General features: G+C 37.4%; 3 protein-coding genes across 6 annotated transcripts; all 3 read right to left on the bottom strand.

Moving 5' to 3' along the window:
- Window positions 1-98: 98 nt before the first annotated feature.
- On the bottom strand, window positions 99-3479 carry LOC111005061 (Major facilitator superfamily protein). Its single transcript, XM_022276417.2, has 5 exons — window positions 2487-3479; window positions 1568-1827; window positions 1370-1465; window positions 1129-1299; window positions 99-916 (listed from the first exon to the last, which is right to left on the bottom strand). Exons 1-5 carry the CDS (start codon window positions 2851-2853, stop codon window positions 299-301), a joined length of 1512 nt encoding a protein of 503 aa, XP_022132109.1. The 5' UTR covers window positions 2854-3479; the 3' UTR covers window positions 99-298.
- A 4321-nt stretch (window positions 3480-7800) lies between these two features.
- Window positions 7801-8523, bottom strand: MAPR2 (membrane-associated progesterone binding protein 2). The gene has a single exon (XM_022275859.2). It carries the CDS (start codon window positions 8377-8379, stop codon window positions 8077-8079), a length of 303 nt encoding a protein of 100 aa, XP_022131551.1. The 5' UTR covers window positions 8380-8523; the 3' UTR covers window positions 7801-8076.
- A 459-nt stretch (window positions 8524-8982) lies between these two features.
- MGD1 (monogalactosyl diacylglycerol synthase 1) lies at window positions 8983-13494 on the bottom strand. 4 transcript variants are annotated; one of them, XM_022275858.2, is made up of 9 exons: window positions 13185-13492; window positions 12509-13064; window positions 12129-12301; window positions 11801-11962; window positions 11581-11722; window positions 10929-11153; window positions 10055-10117; window positions 9905-9979; window positions 8983-9425 (listed from the first exon to the last, which is right to left on the bottom strand). In XM_022275858.2, coding segments are annotated over exons 1-9 (1638 nt in total). In that variant the 5' UTR covers window positions 13187-13492; the 3' UTR covers window positions 8983-9185. The 4 variants fall into 4 exon arrangements, with proteins under 4 accessions (XP_022131550.1, XP_087983339.1, XP_022131548.1 ...); XM_088127213.1 differs by having other exon boundaries at window positions 11581-11962; window positions 13207-13494; XM_022275856.2 differs by having other exon boundaries at window positions 11581-11962; window positions 13185-13494.
- Between the last annotated feature and the right edge of the window lie 732 nt (window positions 13495-14226).

Raw genomic sequence — 14226 nt, forward strand, 5'->3', positions numbered from 1 at the left:
TGACATTTTCAACTATATCTAATCAAACCCTTTTGAAATTAAATGACACCATCACATTTCCACCCCCAATGAAATAGATGTTTCTGACTGAACCAAACTGAAGAATGAGCTGATATTTCATTGTAATGTAGAAAAGAATCCAAGAATTTGAGTTCATTCTTATCTTTTTAAGCATTAACACAGATTCCCCATCATATAATTGAACAGTTAAACAAAAATTTGATGCAACAGAAGTGGAACATGCAAAGGGATATTCTTACTCTCAAGCCTCTTGCTTCACCCCATTTTTGAATCAGTATCAAAGAACTTCTTTCTGGTTGTCTATGTTCATGCCATTGACAAGGGAAACCAGTTCAATGTTATCGGCTTCACAAGTCTCGTGATCGACTTCTTCGCTGGGCAGCTCGGTTAGAAGAATTGAAGAATTCGGATCGCCTCTCGGTACCAAAAACAGCATACAAAGTGGAGTAAGTCTCAAGATGTTCCTTATCAAAATGGCTAGCCATAGGTTATCGAACTTGGTTCGAGTAACTTTAAGGATATGGAGCAGGAAACCGCCTCCCCATGACGCTGAGAGAAGTCCGACATTGTCGATCGACATAAGCAGAGCAAAGAATGTCCCCTCAATGCCTCTGGGGCAGAGCTTGGAGCTGAGGACTAGAAGAGGCATCCATTTTAGCCTATTGATAAGCTGATGTACACTCTCATCTATCACAATGAAGAAATAATCTGGCACTCCAAATTTCAAGTTTAAACGTAAAACCAGCAAGAAATCGAGCATCCCAGATAAACTGAATATCAATTGTGTCCAGAATAGCAAGTCTCGGAATTGGTGATCCTTGAGAACATATTGATACAGTAAAGCTCCTAAAAGAGACCCAACTGAACCAATTGAGAAAATGAAACCAACATTTTCCTGCAAGAAAGGAGTTTAAAGATGAAGTAAAACAGATACTAGCTTAACTTCAGCCTCCTAAAAGTTAGAATGATTTTGGCCAACCTTTCTCAGACCTAATGTCTATTCAAAAGTTGATTTATATAACCAAGGTTCGGGCCCGAGATGTCGATATCCTAGATACTACATTACGTCTCGGTATACGAAGAAGAAGTTCAATGATGGAAATCTACCTGAGAGAAATTTGGACCATCTTTTGAGTCTGTGTACCAATAAAACAGTCCCTCATTAATGTCAAGGCACAATGCAAGAGATAGATACATATAGAGGCATGGCCTCCAGACATTCGGGCACTTTAACGTCGCCCACATAGCCTTCCCAGCGCCAACAAACTTTTCGTTTACCTGATTCCCAAAGATGAAGTAAGAATCAGTCCAAAGGAAGGCATTACACATAACAGATGCTGTAGAATACCTGTCTGTAGTTGAAATCTGGCAGATGGGGTTCATTGAGTAGAATTCCAACCAATAAAACAAGCCCGGCGGGTATTGCTAACAGACCGTAAACTCCCTATCAGAGAGAGGAAAAGGAAGTAAATCTCCCAAGCATATGAAAGAATGAAGAATAGAAATTACAAGTATGAAGCAGCAAAGAGTTTAAATAGTAGAGAACCTTGGAGCCTATTAGGTGAACAAGGATACCGCTAATAGAGAATCCAAGTAATGCTCCGACTGAAGAACTCAAGGCGCACAAGCTCTGCAGATCAGCTGCAAGAGTAGGATGAATGCTACTGTTCTGTGCTACACACGCATCTATGGTGACATCGGCTACGGCTACCCCGGCGCTTCCTGCCGTTAACAACAAAATTGCGAGTAGAAGATGTAGCTTCTCGTGTAATGCTAATGAAAGCAAGGAGATCACACCAAGAAGACCTGGAATAGAGAAGAAACATGAAGGGAAGTTAACAGACATTTCGCCATCAGATCGACTTATAAACGATATGGGGGTTCGTCATTGAACATATGTGTGCACCTTTAGATGTAACTAATGGCTCTAGTTACAGGACATTCCAAAAGGGATGCCTTACCCAAGAAAATAACTTGGTTATGAAAATCCTGAAATATAACTCAAGTCCAACATAATATAAGAATCTTTTCAAAATTGGTTATTACTAAAATAGATGAAACTCATGCATTCATCTCAAGCTCATCCAAAGCAGTCTAAAAATAGAACACTGGAAATTTTTACTCCTAATAGCACTGAAAATTTGTAAGAATAAGCAACCTATCCAAAGCATTCAAAAGAAAATAATCTCAATAATAGAACCTCTACAGGCTATTTACTTTGGCAATTGATTGAAGAGATCTAATATGAACTTTCTTAACCAAAGTGAAGATCTAGGTAGGATAACATAGAAACTTACTCAATCATGAAAAGTTCACACTGTTAAGAGCCTCAAAGATCCAAAAGTTGGAAAATTCCAAAACACTCTAAAAAAACATATCCAAATTTGTTTACTTTGAGCTTCATATTCAGCACACTATTGAACCAGACAAATTCGGCGTCGACAGGACGCAGCGAACGATTTTACCTGCTAAAACAAAGTAAGGCCGCCTTTGGTACCCAAGAATGGGGACTAAATCAGTGAGAAGACCCCAGATAGGCTTAACCATCCATGGAATTGAGGTGATTCCTGAATAAACCTGTGCTTCAGATGGCTGCACTTTCTGAACATCCTTCATGTAGTACTCGGTCGCAACACGGTTAAGCGCTCCACCTAATCCCTGACTTATTCCATAAACAATCACTATCCCTAACACAAAACTCCAATGCATTTCCCTGACGAGAATTTCGAACCAATATAGTGCCGTGCCAATACAGCCACCAGACTCTTTCTGGGGCTCATCTTCTTCTTCCAAAGCTTCAGCAGAGGCTTTAAGCTTCTCTTCCTCCACCATCAGTCTACTTTACAGGTCAACAAGAAAAATGTATAATAAACCAGTTCAACAAAAACAAAGTTTCCCGAACTGGTCAAATCAAACTAGAGAAAAACTTCTGAGACAAGAAGGGGATTTCGTATCCAGTTCCCAAAAACTGTCTCCTGAACTTAAAATCACAAAGACGAAGAAACCCTCTACCAAAACTGAAATGTCTCAACTGGGTTCATCCCGAAACTACCCACCATTGATTAAAACTCAAAAGCTCAAAAAACCCAAGAGTTGCTTCAATTGACAATTAGCATACTCGATTCAACTTAAGGATCCGATCTGGGTGAGAGAACAAACAATATAGAATATACAACTTCAGAATTGATGAGAGAAGAAAAAAAAGTGTTCAAATTGAGGAAGCCGAAGCCATCTCCATCCTAGAGTTGGTTTGACCAACCACTACTTGAAAGAGAGGGGGAAAACTCAAAAACCCCATTTTCAGATCTAGTTTTTTTACTACTATAATAATTTTAGGAGGGTATTACATACAAGACAAGATTCACAAGGAAGCTGTCAAAGAACGTAAAAAACAAAACTTTTCAAGTCAATTGAAGCATCAATGGCCTTTTTAGGGCCTGAAATTAGAGGGTACACCCTACATCCTTTCAAACGAGATTGAATATTAACACACAAAGTAATCCTCAAAATATCAAGGGATTGTGCAGACGAGACACGTGGCGTGATCCTAGTGGGTTCCGTGGAAGTGGGGACAGGGTTCTCGTGGCGCGGAGCTTGGATTTTGGATTTATTTATTTATTTTATTATTATGTTTGTGTGTGTGTGTCCAAATACAGTGTTTAAAGGTTGCTTGGCTCTCTGTCCGAAGCAAATCCAACGGCCAATATGAGCTGCCGTCATTTGAAAGATCTTTATTAATCGCTAAATATATGCCACGTGTTCCTAATGAATGTTCTTTCCGCCCACCAAAACTCATTGTTTAATAAATTCCGTAATACTAGTATCTAAACTCTCATTAGCTATTCTCTTTCGATCTTTGATTGTTTTTTAAATATTACTTTGCTTAGGAAACACATAAATAAAAACCTTTTATATATGGAGCGAATTTTTAATTTAGGATCTCGGCAGAAAATGAGGTCGTGTAAAATTATGAAGCATAAAAAGAATTGTGGGGATGAGATATTGAACCTCCGACTTTGAGGGAATGAGTTAAATGTCTCAACCGTTGAGTTAAATTTATGTTGACTCACTCCTGACTCTGTTGAACTAAAAAAAAATATATGTTATGCTTTCGGTTCTTAAATTTTAGTTGAAACTTGAAAGAATATATTGGTTGTTGCTATTATTAATTAAAAAATCATTCAAAGAATACCATTTTTTTACCTTTAAATAAAGAAGTCCTGATATAGTAAGAACATCTGCCTAGTGATTAAATGTCTATGTAGACCCGCGGTTGAAATCATATTTTAGGTACGACATTGAGTTTCAAAATAGATCAAATATAAATTATTATTGAAAAATTATCATATCAAAGATCAAAATAATCTTTTGATAAAAAATTTATGAATTAAAATATAACATGCGAATGTATGGAGACTAAAATAAAATAAGTATGAAGATTCACTACAACTCGTGTTAATGAAATTGGATAGCTTTATTTATTTATATTTCCAATATGCCTACAAATAAAAAATATTGGCAACAAATTTTCAACATAGAACGTTACAATTTTTATGGCAAAAAGATAAGGAAGGGTGTTTATGAGTCTGGACAAAATTAGATTTATTACTTTCATTATATTTTTATTTCCAATATGCTTACAAATTAAAAAAAAAGATTTCATTCTAAAAAAACAAATTAAAAAAGATTTGCAACAATTTCAAGCATTGAAGTTGTCGTTACAATTTGTTTTACATATGATATTCCCTTTAACTAATCACTAATACAAAGATAAGGATATTTATGATTTGGACCATTTAAAAATGTTTTTAGGAGGCATTGCAAAAGTAGCAAAAAGAACAAAATAAAATAAATAAATTCCCAAAGGTAGTAACTACTTTTTAATTTTGTAAAAATAGCAAAATCAAAAGGCACAACCCCTGCAAAAGGAACCAAAAATAAAGGTTCAATATATTCCAATATATTATTGATTTGTCACCCTTTAAAAAGGAAATTGAGATTCTTTAGAAACAACTCCTCTTGAACTTTTCTTTGGAGTCTTTGGACAGAAAGAAACAATCGAATCTTACGGTTCAATATATATATATTTTTAATTTATAGAGTTATGATATTAGCTCTGACTTGGTTTAAATGTCTTTACCTCTTTCACAAATTATAGTCTTCACCACTTGGCACCTTGTAGCAAATTGGACGGTTCTTTTGTAATCTTACATCGTGACATCCTTTGTAATTTCATCCATCAATGAAATCTATCTTTCATAATAAATAAATAAAAGAATCAAATATATTTTTAATGAACATGGACTCCAAACAATGATATAATACATCGTGAAAATAGAATTTTATGGCTATAAAAGACAACACACTTTGAAAGCCCTTTCATTTTTGTGACCACCCACAAAACAACAATGACAACTGATTGGAGTTAGAGAGATCCAAAAGCTTGTTCTGTTCTTATAAATGGCAGATTAAAACCTTGGAACAATCTACTTCAAATGGAAAAGACCACTCTTTACAACGTTCCATTCTATAATGATCTCACTTTAGGTTTCTGATTCTAAAAATTATATTTGTTTATCAACATACAGTTTTCTCTTTTAAGTGCATTCTACAGTGGGAAGGTGAGTACCCATCATAACCATAAGGATAGGACATAAGAAGATTTAAATTAAGATCAAGATCAGACTGCAGAAGTGCAGATTCGAGATAAGAAGTACATTCACAGTAAACTTGTTCTTAACTTTATCCAGTTACTTAAGGTGGCAACATCATTGAACAAAGCAATTCCCGGCCTATTTCTTCTCTTGGCATTCCACTCGGTGGTATGTAATGCCCCAAGCCCAGAATTCAAATCAGAATTTGGAATCTGGATTCGATACCTAGTGGGCCCAGCATCTCCTGTGACCTGGATGCCTTACCTACTTGACTAGGGTTGCTTGAAAGAGTGAAGACTATTCTTACGATTAACACGGGTCGTTCCAAAATAAAATGCTTTCTCCTCACACACATGTTTCTAGGAAAATTCTCAGATAACCCAACCTAAGATTGCTCTAAGTCAAGTCTACTTCACTTTGGAATTCTTTTCATTGAGCTATCGAAAATGGAAGATGCACCTTGTTGGTATAAGTAGTTATTATCGATTCTTTTAAGCTTTCTTAACTATGCTTATATGATCTCAAGATCCCTCTCATTCGAGTGTAGTGTTGGTTCATTCATGTATTGTACCCCTCCTCTACTTGGGTGTCAAATGGTAACCCTAACACAAACATTTTTCAGGAACCTAGTGTTGACAGAGTAATGGCTTATTGGCAAAATTGGAGAATATTTCAATCTCTAAAGGTTGTAGATTCACAACTCAGTTAGTTCTTGCTAGCATCACTAACCATTTTTTCTACCTCGAGATATCATTTACGGCTGCCAAAATTGATTTAGGATTGCCGGAACTCTGAAGATCAAGGGTGGCATTTAGGGCAGAAAGAAACTTGTTTGATAGAGGTGGAAAGTTGAGCACGCCTGACGATAGAATTAATAGGGTGAGAGCTTGAAATCTGGAAGTTTCACTTTCAGGTTTCTTTTCTTGCAAATCCACCCACCTCAAGCTGAATAATGGAACCTCAATGATTAAGCTGGTTTGGGAAGGAAAGAGCTAAAAAAGGTGAAGTTTTCTCTTTGGTCTCTTACCTATAGAAGTTTTAATACCCAAGACAGAGTGAGAATAAGGGATCCTCGTTCGACCATCTCTCTCAAAGTTCATTATCTATGTTTCGAGGAAACTTTGAAGCACTTATTTATCTTCCATTTTGATTTTGAGACTGAGGATTGGTCTTGTATTTTGAAAAAAAAAATTGGCTCGTCATGGTGCCCTCTAAATGATATCACAAAATGGCTTTTGGAAACTTTGAACCTTCATTTTGAACCTGTGCATCACCAATCCTCCACCATGACCCACAAGTAAAGTAAAATTGTTCCCTGTGGGAAGATCGAATTCTTCATCTCCCTACAGAACAATCCTAAAAACCTTAATCAATAATAAACTCTATGACAGGAATCTTCAAATCTACTTGTCTCTGGGGTGATGTAGAGAAGGTATAGTATAGATGTACTTTGGAGGATGTCAATTATTTATTCATTTGGTGCCCCTTTCCATGTTGGAAGAAGCTCTTGGACTGTTCAATTACCAGATGGTTCTCCCAAAGAGTCTTAAAGACTTCATTCTCAAAATGTTATGTGGCACCCCTTCAAAGTCAAGACCAAAATTTTGTTAATTCCTTCTTTGGACTTCTGTTATCCTCACAGAGATTTGACTTGGCGAGGGAGAGGAAGGTTAGTTGCGAAGAAGATAGTTTCTTAAGAAAACTTGGGTCCCATTTGCTTTACTGCCTCCTTTTGGACGCTTTTTCCAAGTTTTCTTCCTCTGTCTTGTGATCATCCTAGACACGGTTGAGTTGAATATCTTATCTTCCCTTCTACTTTTGTAATTCTTCCAAGACTATTGAATTCTTGTTTCCCATCAAAAGAAACAAAAAGTATGCAATCCATGAATTTGAAAGCTACACTTAAACTTTGAAGAAACGGTAACTTTAGTTTATTAGAATCAATCATATATCTTTACCAAAACTAAAATTCCAGGTAAACGCAGAGAAACATAGTTTTAACTTCTAAAACAAGAGAAAACTAGACGAATAACCAGAAAAACAATCAAGAATAAGAACAATATACACAGAAGTCCTTTCCATCACCAGCATACTGAGTTTATTCTAGAATCAGTGCCTCAACCCATAAAAAACCATACGATGATGAACAAAGCTTATATAAGTAAACAAGTTCTTGTTTCGTTCAGAAATTCAGATTGGTACCAATCCGCCATAGAAAGACACTAATTTGACGAAACACAACAAATGTACAGTCATTTTAACAATCCCATCTCCACAGATAGAGCATTTTTTTTTTCAAACAGTAATTCATTAAAGACTTCTGAGCAACACGACGCCTCATCTTGCTCGGAAATTGACACATAGCGAAACACATAAACTTGCCCACATAATCTTACATCTTTTAAGAAACAACACGGCCAACAATAGGGTACTTAGCTTCGAATTTCTTCTCCCAGTCGTTCAGAACTCCGATCTCTTTCTCAGAGAGGCCATCGAGCGAAGAGATAATGTCCTCCTCGTTCTTGGTCATCTTGGCCAGAGCTCTGCTCGCGTCCTTGCCGGCGAACATGGCGTAAGCGCCGCCGGGGCCGTAGAAAGAACTCCCGGTCGTGACGTCGAAGACGCGGCCCTTCACAGCCACATAGATGGGCTTCGACGGGTCGGTGCCATTGTAGGCGATCAGCTGCTGAGGTGAAAGCTCCATAACCTTTAGGTGGGATTGATCAGAACGAGAGACGGTAGCTCGAGATGGAGGATCGATTCAGCCACTTCTATCTTCAATCGTAATCTTAGAAAAAAGGCAATTTTGGAAAGGTCCCCTTCTTGAGGGCAATTGGGCAATTGGCACATGCCCCATTCAATATTCATTTTGATAAAATCATAAAAATTAAAACTTTCGAACATGTTCAATTGTTTAAAGTATTAATAATCTCTAAAGTCCAAAGATACGAATAGTCACTCCATCAGTGACGAAAAAAAAAAAAAGTAAAATATACTTCTTTTGACGAAAATACCCCTCAATCCATATCAAATTCTCGAAAAACCTTCGCTGCCTCCCGTCATCCTTAACGCAGAATCTTCATCGTATCTTTTTCTTTAGCATTGAAGAATACACTAACACTACTTCTTCTATTATTCTTCAGAATCAAACTAAGGAAACTTTATGCATCTGTTTCTTTTCATACCAATAAAATTTAAAGGTATTTTTAATTAGTTAAAGTAATCTAAGACATTGAAAAGAAACACAGTAAACAGACAGAAAGAAAGTTATTACATCTGCACAAGGCATTTATTGGAAGGAATAGACTGACATAAACTTCAATTTCAATATTAAATCTGAAAAATTGGTTTGAACTGTGAACCTCACTCGATCTACATATTCCCCTCATAAAATTAAGAAAAAGCAGCAAAATGAACACTTAAATATGGATTGGATTCATTCAGGAGGCAGTAGAATTCCTGATAGTACAGTGCTAGAAGAAGGCTCCTACCAAAAACTTCAGGGTTGCATCAGCAGGAGGAAGAGGAATATTGTGGTACAAAACTTCTTTGTTTAACAAGTTCATGGAGATCATGAACAATCTTGAATACAGCATCAGGTCTGGCAAGCCTCAAGGCATTCTGAGACATGGCCATCAGCTCGTCTGCTTTCGGCCCGAACCATTTCGATACAATACTGGCTATCTCTTTTGGAGATTTCGAAAACTTCCCGCATCCGTTTTCGACGACATATGGCACATTCCCCACTTCCTGAAAGGAAAAAAGTAGTTTGAGCTACGAATGTGACTGTGATGGGAAAAGTAACATCTATGATGCATGTGAATGACGCTACCAAATCATAATTCATTAGTTTCCACTTGTATATTACTAATTTGCGTGTTTCCTGTAGGTTTGATGGTTTCGATATGTAAAAATGAGCTACATGGAGTATTTCTTTTACGGTATGATAACCACAAACGATCTTACTTGAACAGGATCCATTGTTCTATAGGGTTATTGCTGTGTTCTTATGTTCTAATGTTCTAAGTAATGCTTGTGTCAACTTGGACTCTACACGAAAGAAATTTGGATTCCAAAACCAAGAGCAGCCGAGCTATCTGAATCCTTAATTATCAGATAAGCTGCTAGAACAATAGAAACTTTTACATTGATAAATAAGGAAAATTAAGCAATGAAGTTATGGACCCAGCCAATCTACAGAACTTTGAAGAATTCAATAAGAAAATAACCTGTCCAGCAATGTAGTCATTTAGAATTATAGGAAGACCTCTTATCATGGCTTCGGCAATCGTCCCAGGGCCCGCCTGTAGAAGTAAACTCGTTGATTGATAGGCACGTCCACCATGAAAATCCATTCATAATAGCCATTTAGAAATTACCTTTGTTATAATGCAATCACAAGCTCCCATGCATTCCTCCATTTTTGTGACAAACCCCTTCACCTACAACATTAGAGAAATTTCCTGTGTGAATGTCCATGAATTCAGGAATGGGTGTTTTTTATATAGATCATTCAGCTAATAATTATAGCATTCATTTATCCTAGAAACTAGTCAATCATAAACTTATTGGTCTGCACCAAAAAAAGAAAAAAAAAAAAAATATAACATTTAGCTGACTTTGACAGCCTTGACTCTAATATGCCCTTATTAGAGTATTAGAGTGAAGGTGTAAAGACATTAGCGGCTAGCGCATCCATTTTCTTGCTCGTCAACAATTAAGTGATAACATAGAAAGAATGAGGTAGTCAAAACCAATTCCTAAACAGTTATTAAGATGGCCTGTCGAGGTTACCTACTCAATGGCTATAAAGAGAAGCCCCTTTTGGGGCCTTTTTTAATTTAAGGGTTGCTCGCCTTTTTTATCAGAAGGAAGTATGATAGGATGGCCTATGGGTGATTTCAGTAAACTAATGCATGAGTTGAGGTTTCCATGTCCCACCAAATGTCACTAAATGACTCATGAGGGGTCAAAAGCAAGAAGAGTCAAAGGTGGGTCAAACTCACCCAGAAGTTGAGAAGATAATGTAGATTCCGTCAATCAAGAATTTCATGTCTTCAATGGTTTTATATTTAAGCCTATTCTGGAAATGTATCTTTGGTTAAGATACAATAATACTCTTCCGAAAATAACAAATTTTGTTCAGGTGCAAAAACAATGTGAAAATCCAAAATTATGCAAACTTGACAACAAGCACAGCAGTATTCAAAACAGTGATCAAAGCGGAAATGAGGATTTTAGACAGTTCAATACCTGGACAGGAACCTTCCAATCAAGTGAAAGCAACCTGCCAGCTAGTTTTTTGTTGCGGCCGCAAATCACAAGAACTTGGCCTCTTGGCTCTCCGTGATTTTCATCGAACAACGCTTTGCTTAGTGCCTTTGCAGTAGCCTCAATAGGACCCATCCCTTCCCCTCCTCCCATGAGCAACACGGCAGGAAGATTCTCATCCATGCCTAACTCTTTCCTTAACTCAATCTGCGATTAAAGAAGCAAGCTTTAATTCAAAAATTACATCAAAAGTCCACCCAATATTGAATAACACCACCAAAGATGTGAAGTTACAGCACTGTGGTTGCATAAACAGCACTTGGTTACGTTTCCTAAGGAAAAAAGTTACTGCAAATTTCCAGAGTAAATAAAGAAAGTATTTCATTCCATCTGTGGTTGCAGAAAATATACAAGAGATTTCTATTCGGCATACCTTGAGGATATAAATAGTTAAACATTTAGTACACAATTAGGAGATCATGGAATATTTAGTAAAAACCAGCATAGCAAATCACAAACAATTCACCAAGTCCTAAAATAGAGGGCGTTGGATTCTTTAGATAAAAAAATAACATGACAAGTGAGGAAGAGAGGCACTAAATGCAAATAAGAAATTATTAGATCAATACTCTACCTTCGGACGAACAGGCTTAACAAAAGAAGGCCGCACGGGAAGGCCATAAACCTTTAGTTTGGAAGGCTGGAGTCCAGCTTTCAAAGCCCTCTTTGCTACTTCCGTAGACGGGCAGTAGCATCTTGTTACAAGCTTGTGAAACCTGAGCAAAAGTGAATAGATAATAAAAACTACACGTATAATAAGGGATTGATAAAAAATAACAAAAAGAAAGACTAACCACGTAGGATGGCAGGTACTCAAATCCGTGATTACTGTGGTGAAAACAATCTTATTCAAGAGGCCCTTCGATCTCAAAATACGAAGGGGAACATGCTGCATCAGAGGATGTACACTGATAATAATATCTGGCCGATATTTCATCAGTCCTTTCGCCACCTCTCTGGGAGGAAAAATCTCATGAGATAGAACAAACAACTCAAAAGAACCAGAATCCCACAATCAAAGGAAATAGTCATTGAAACTTCGGCAGCCTATTTTTAAGCCCTTCAAATGATCATAAGAAAATGTATAAAGCAACTGTTGGTTGGAGGGGCAGAAAAACTCACCGAGCTATGAATGTTGAAGTAGCAGCAAAATTTGACTGGTGAATCACTTTTGGAGCAGTCACGTAGTATGTCATTTTCCACAATGTACCATGTTTCACCAAGAAGTTATAGCTCCTTGGCAATTGATTGAACGGCCAAGGAGTGTGATCCGTCCACAAATCAGTTATAAACACCTGCAATCGTGCTCTCATTAGATGCAGAACATTTCCAAAGATCCAGATAAAGCAAAGATATAATATGCTTTCCTTAACTCTCAAAATTGATTGTTAAGAAAGTGAATATTAAAGGTACAAAATTCTAAACTTGCATTCTGGGTCCTTGAATTCAACAGAAACTATAGGAATTAAACGATTCCCACCATCAAACCCACCAAAACTAACCTGATATTCGTTCCCAAACTCTTCATTAAACGCTGCTTTGATGGCTTCAGCAGAGGCCCGGTGACCCCCACCAGTATCGCTCATCAAAATAAGAACTCGTTTGGGTTTCTCAGTCCCGACTCCATTCAATGGCTCTGCGCCATCATGCGATAAACCGAAGCCGTCGTCTTTAATCCCATTGGCTTCATCTGAAACGCCACCTACTGAAGCGAACCCAAGTGGGGGTCTGTCACAATGGAACTTTATTACACCATTGAACTCGTTCAGAAATCTCCTAAAGCTTGAGCTGCCTCTTGAACCCAAGTTCAACGAGACACCGGACTTGGGCGGCCTTTTGGCACAACGATAACCCTCAAACCGGTTCAAGTAGGAAGAGTGTGAGGACGAGCCAGAACACCCATCTGAATTCAAGTTCAAAAACCTTGAACTGAACGCGAAATAACCCAATTGAGAAACGAAATCGAATACCGAACCATTTTCCTGGACTATTGCCGATGGATTACGCATGGTTTTGCAGCTAAGTAAGATACATGGAAGATCAAATGAAATGGGTGTCCTGTAAAACCCAAAATAGAACTCCCACGCAAGTAAAACGAGAAAAAGGAAAAAAAGAATGCGGGAGAGAGATGGTGGGGGAGATTATGGTTCAGAATTAGAACGTAAAAATCAAACGGACATTGAAGTTCTCTGAGAGGGACCTTCTGGGACTGCTCCACAGCCACAAGGAGAGGATGTAGCAAAATATGGCGATTGTGGATGTGTCCTTTTATTCCTCCATTGCACCGAGTTTATGCCTTTTCCACGCTGGGCGTCAAAGTGGAGCCTAGTTTTCGCAGCTCGCAGCTCACAATTTCAAGAGTACATTCCATTGAAAATGGAAATCGATACCTAATCGCTCTCCGATAAGACCCGAACTCAATGGGTTTACACTAGTCGTCTCCTGGTCCACCGTCCATCGCAACTCTCTTCAAAAAAATGGCAATAGATTTTTTGGGGTGTTGTTGAAGTTGATTTCATTCTGTAAATACCCCATTTTACCCGACAATCAAATTGATCCAAGTTTTTTACTTTTTGCAAATTCAAGTAATTGGAAAGTCTAAAAACAAAATTTGAACAAGTAAAAACTGAAAACAAACAATTTTACTTTGAGATATCATTCAATTTCAAAGTCCATTATCCCAATTCCCACGTTTTTTCCCTTATGTTTTTTTCTTTTCTCTCTCTCTCTACAGCCATCATATTGATTACCCACCATTGTTTAGCTTGGAAAAGCAAAAGAAAATGAGGGCGTGACTGGATTGGACGGAGGAATTTGAAGAGGTTTTCGTGTCAAGCCGATTCACACTGGTCACTGGCGACGCGTGAAATTCAATACAAAAATGATGTTCCGCCTAACTCTCTATTCTCTTGCACAGGCAAATGGTTGGGGCCGATGAAGAAGCATTCGATCATTGGATTCTCCGACCATATAAAAACCTATGCAAACTTTTAATTTCCCCATTTAAATTTTGTATTTAATAGTTTGGGTAAATTGCAAAAACCCTCAAACTAAACTTTTAATGGCATAATTTAAACCCTCGACTATCATTAATAAAAAACTTACATCCTTAAACTTTCAAGATCAAAATTAAATCTTAAACTTTCACAAATATGTTTAATAGGAAAAAAAATATATTTTACAATTCCTTCCACCCACTAGGAAAATAGAGATTATTGTT

This window comes from Momordica charantia (assembly GCF_013281855.1).
Source record: "Momordica charantia cultivar OHB3-1 chromosome 8 unlocalized genomic scaffold, Mcharantia_2.0 BLBB01000008.1, whole genome shotgun sequence".
Taxonomy (NCBI): domain Eukaryota; kingdom Viridiplantae; phylum Streptophyta; class Magnoliopsida; order Cucurbitales; family Cucurbitaceae; genus Momordica; species Momordica charantia.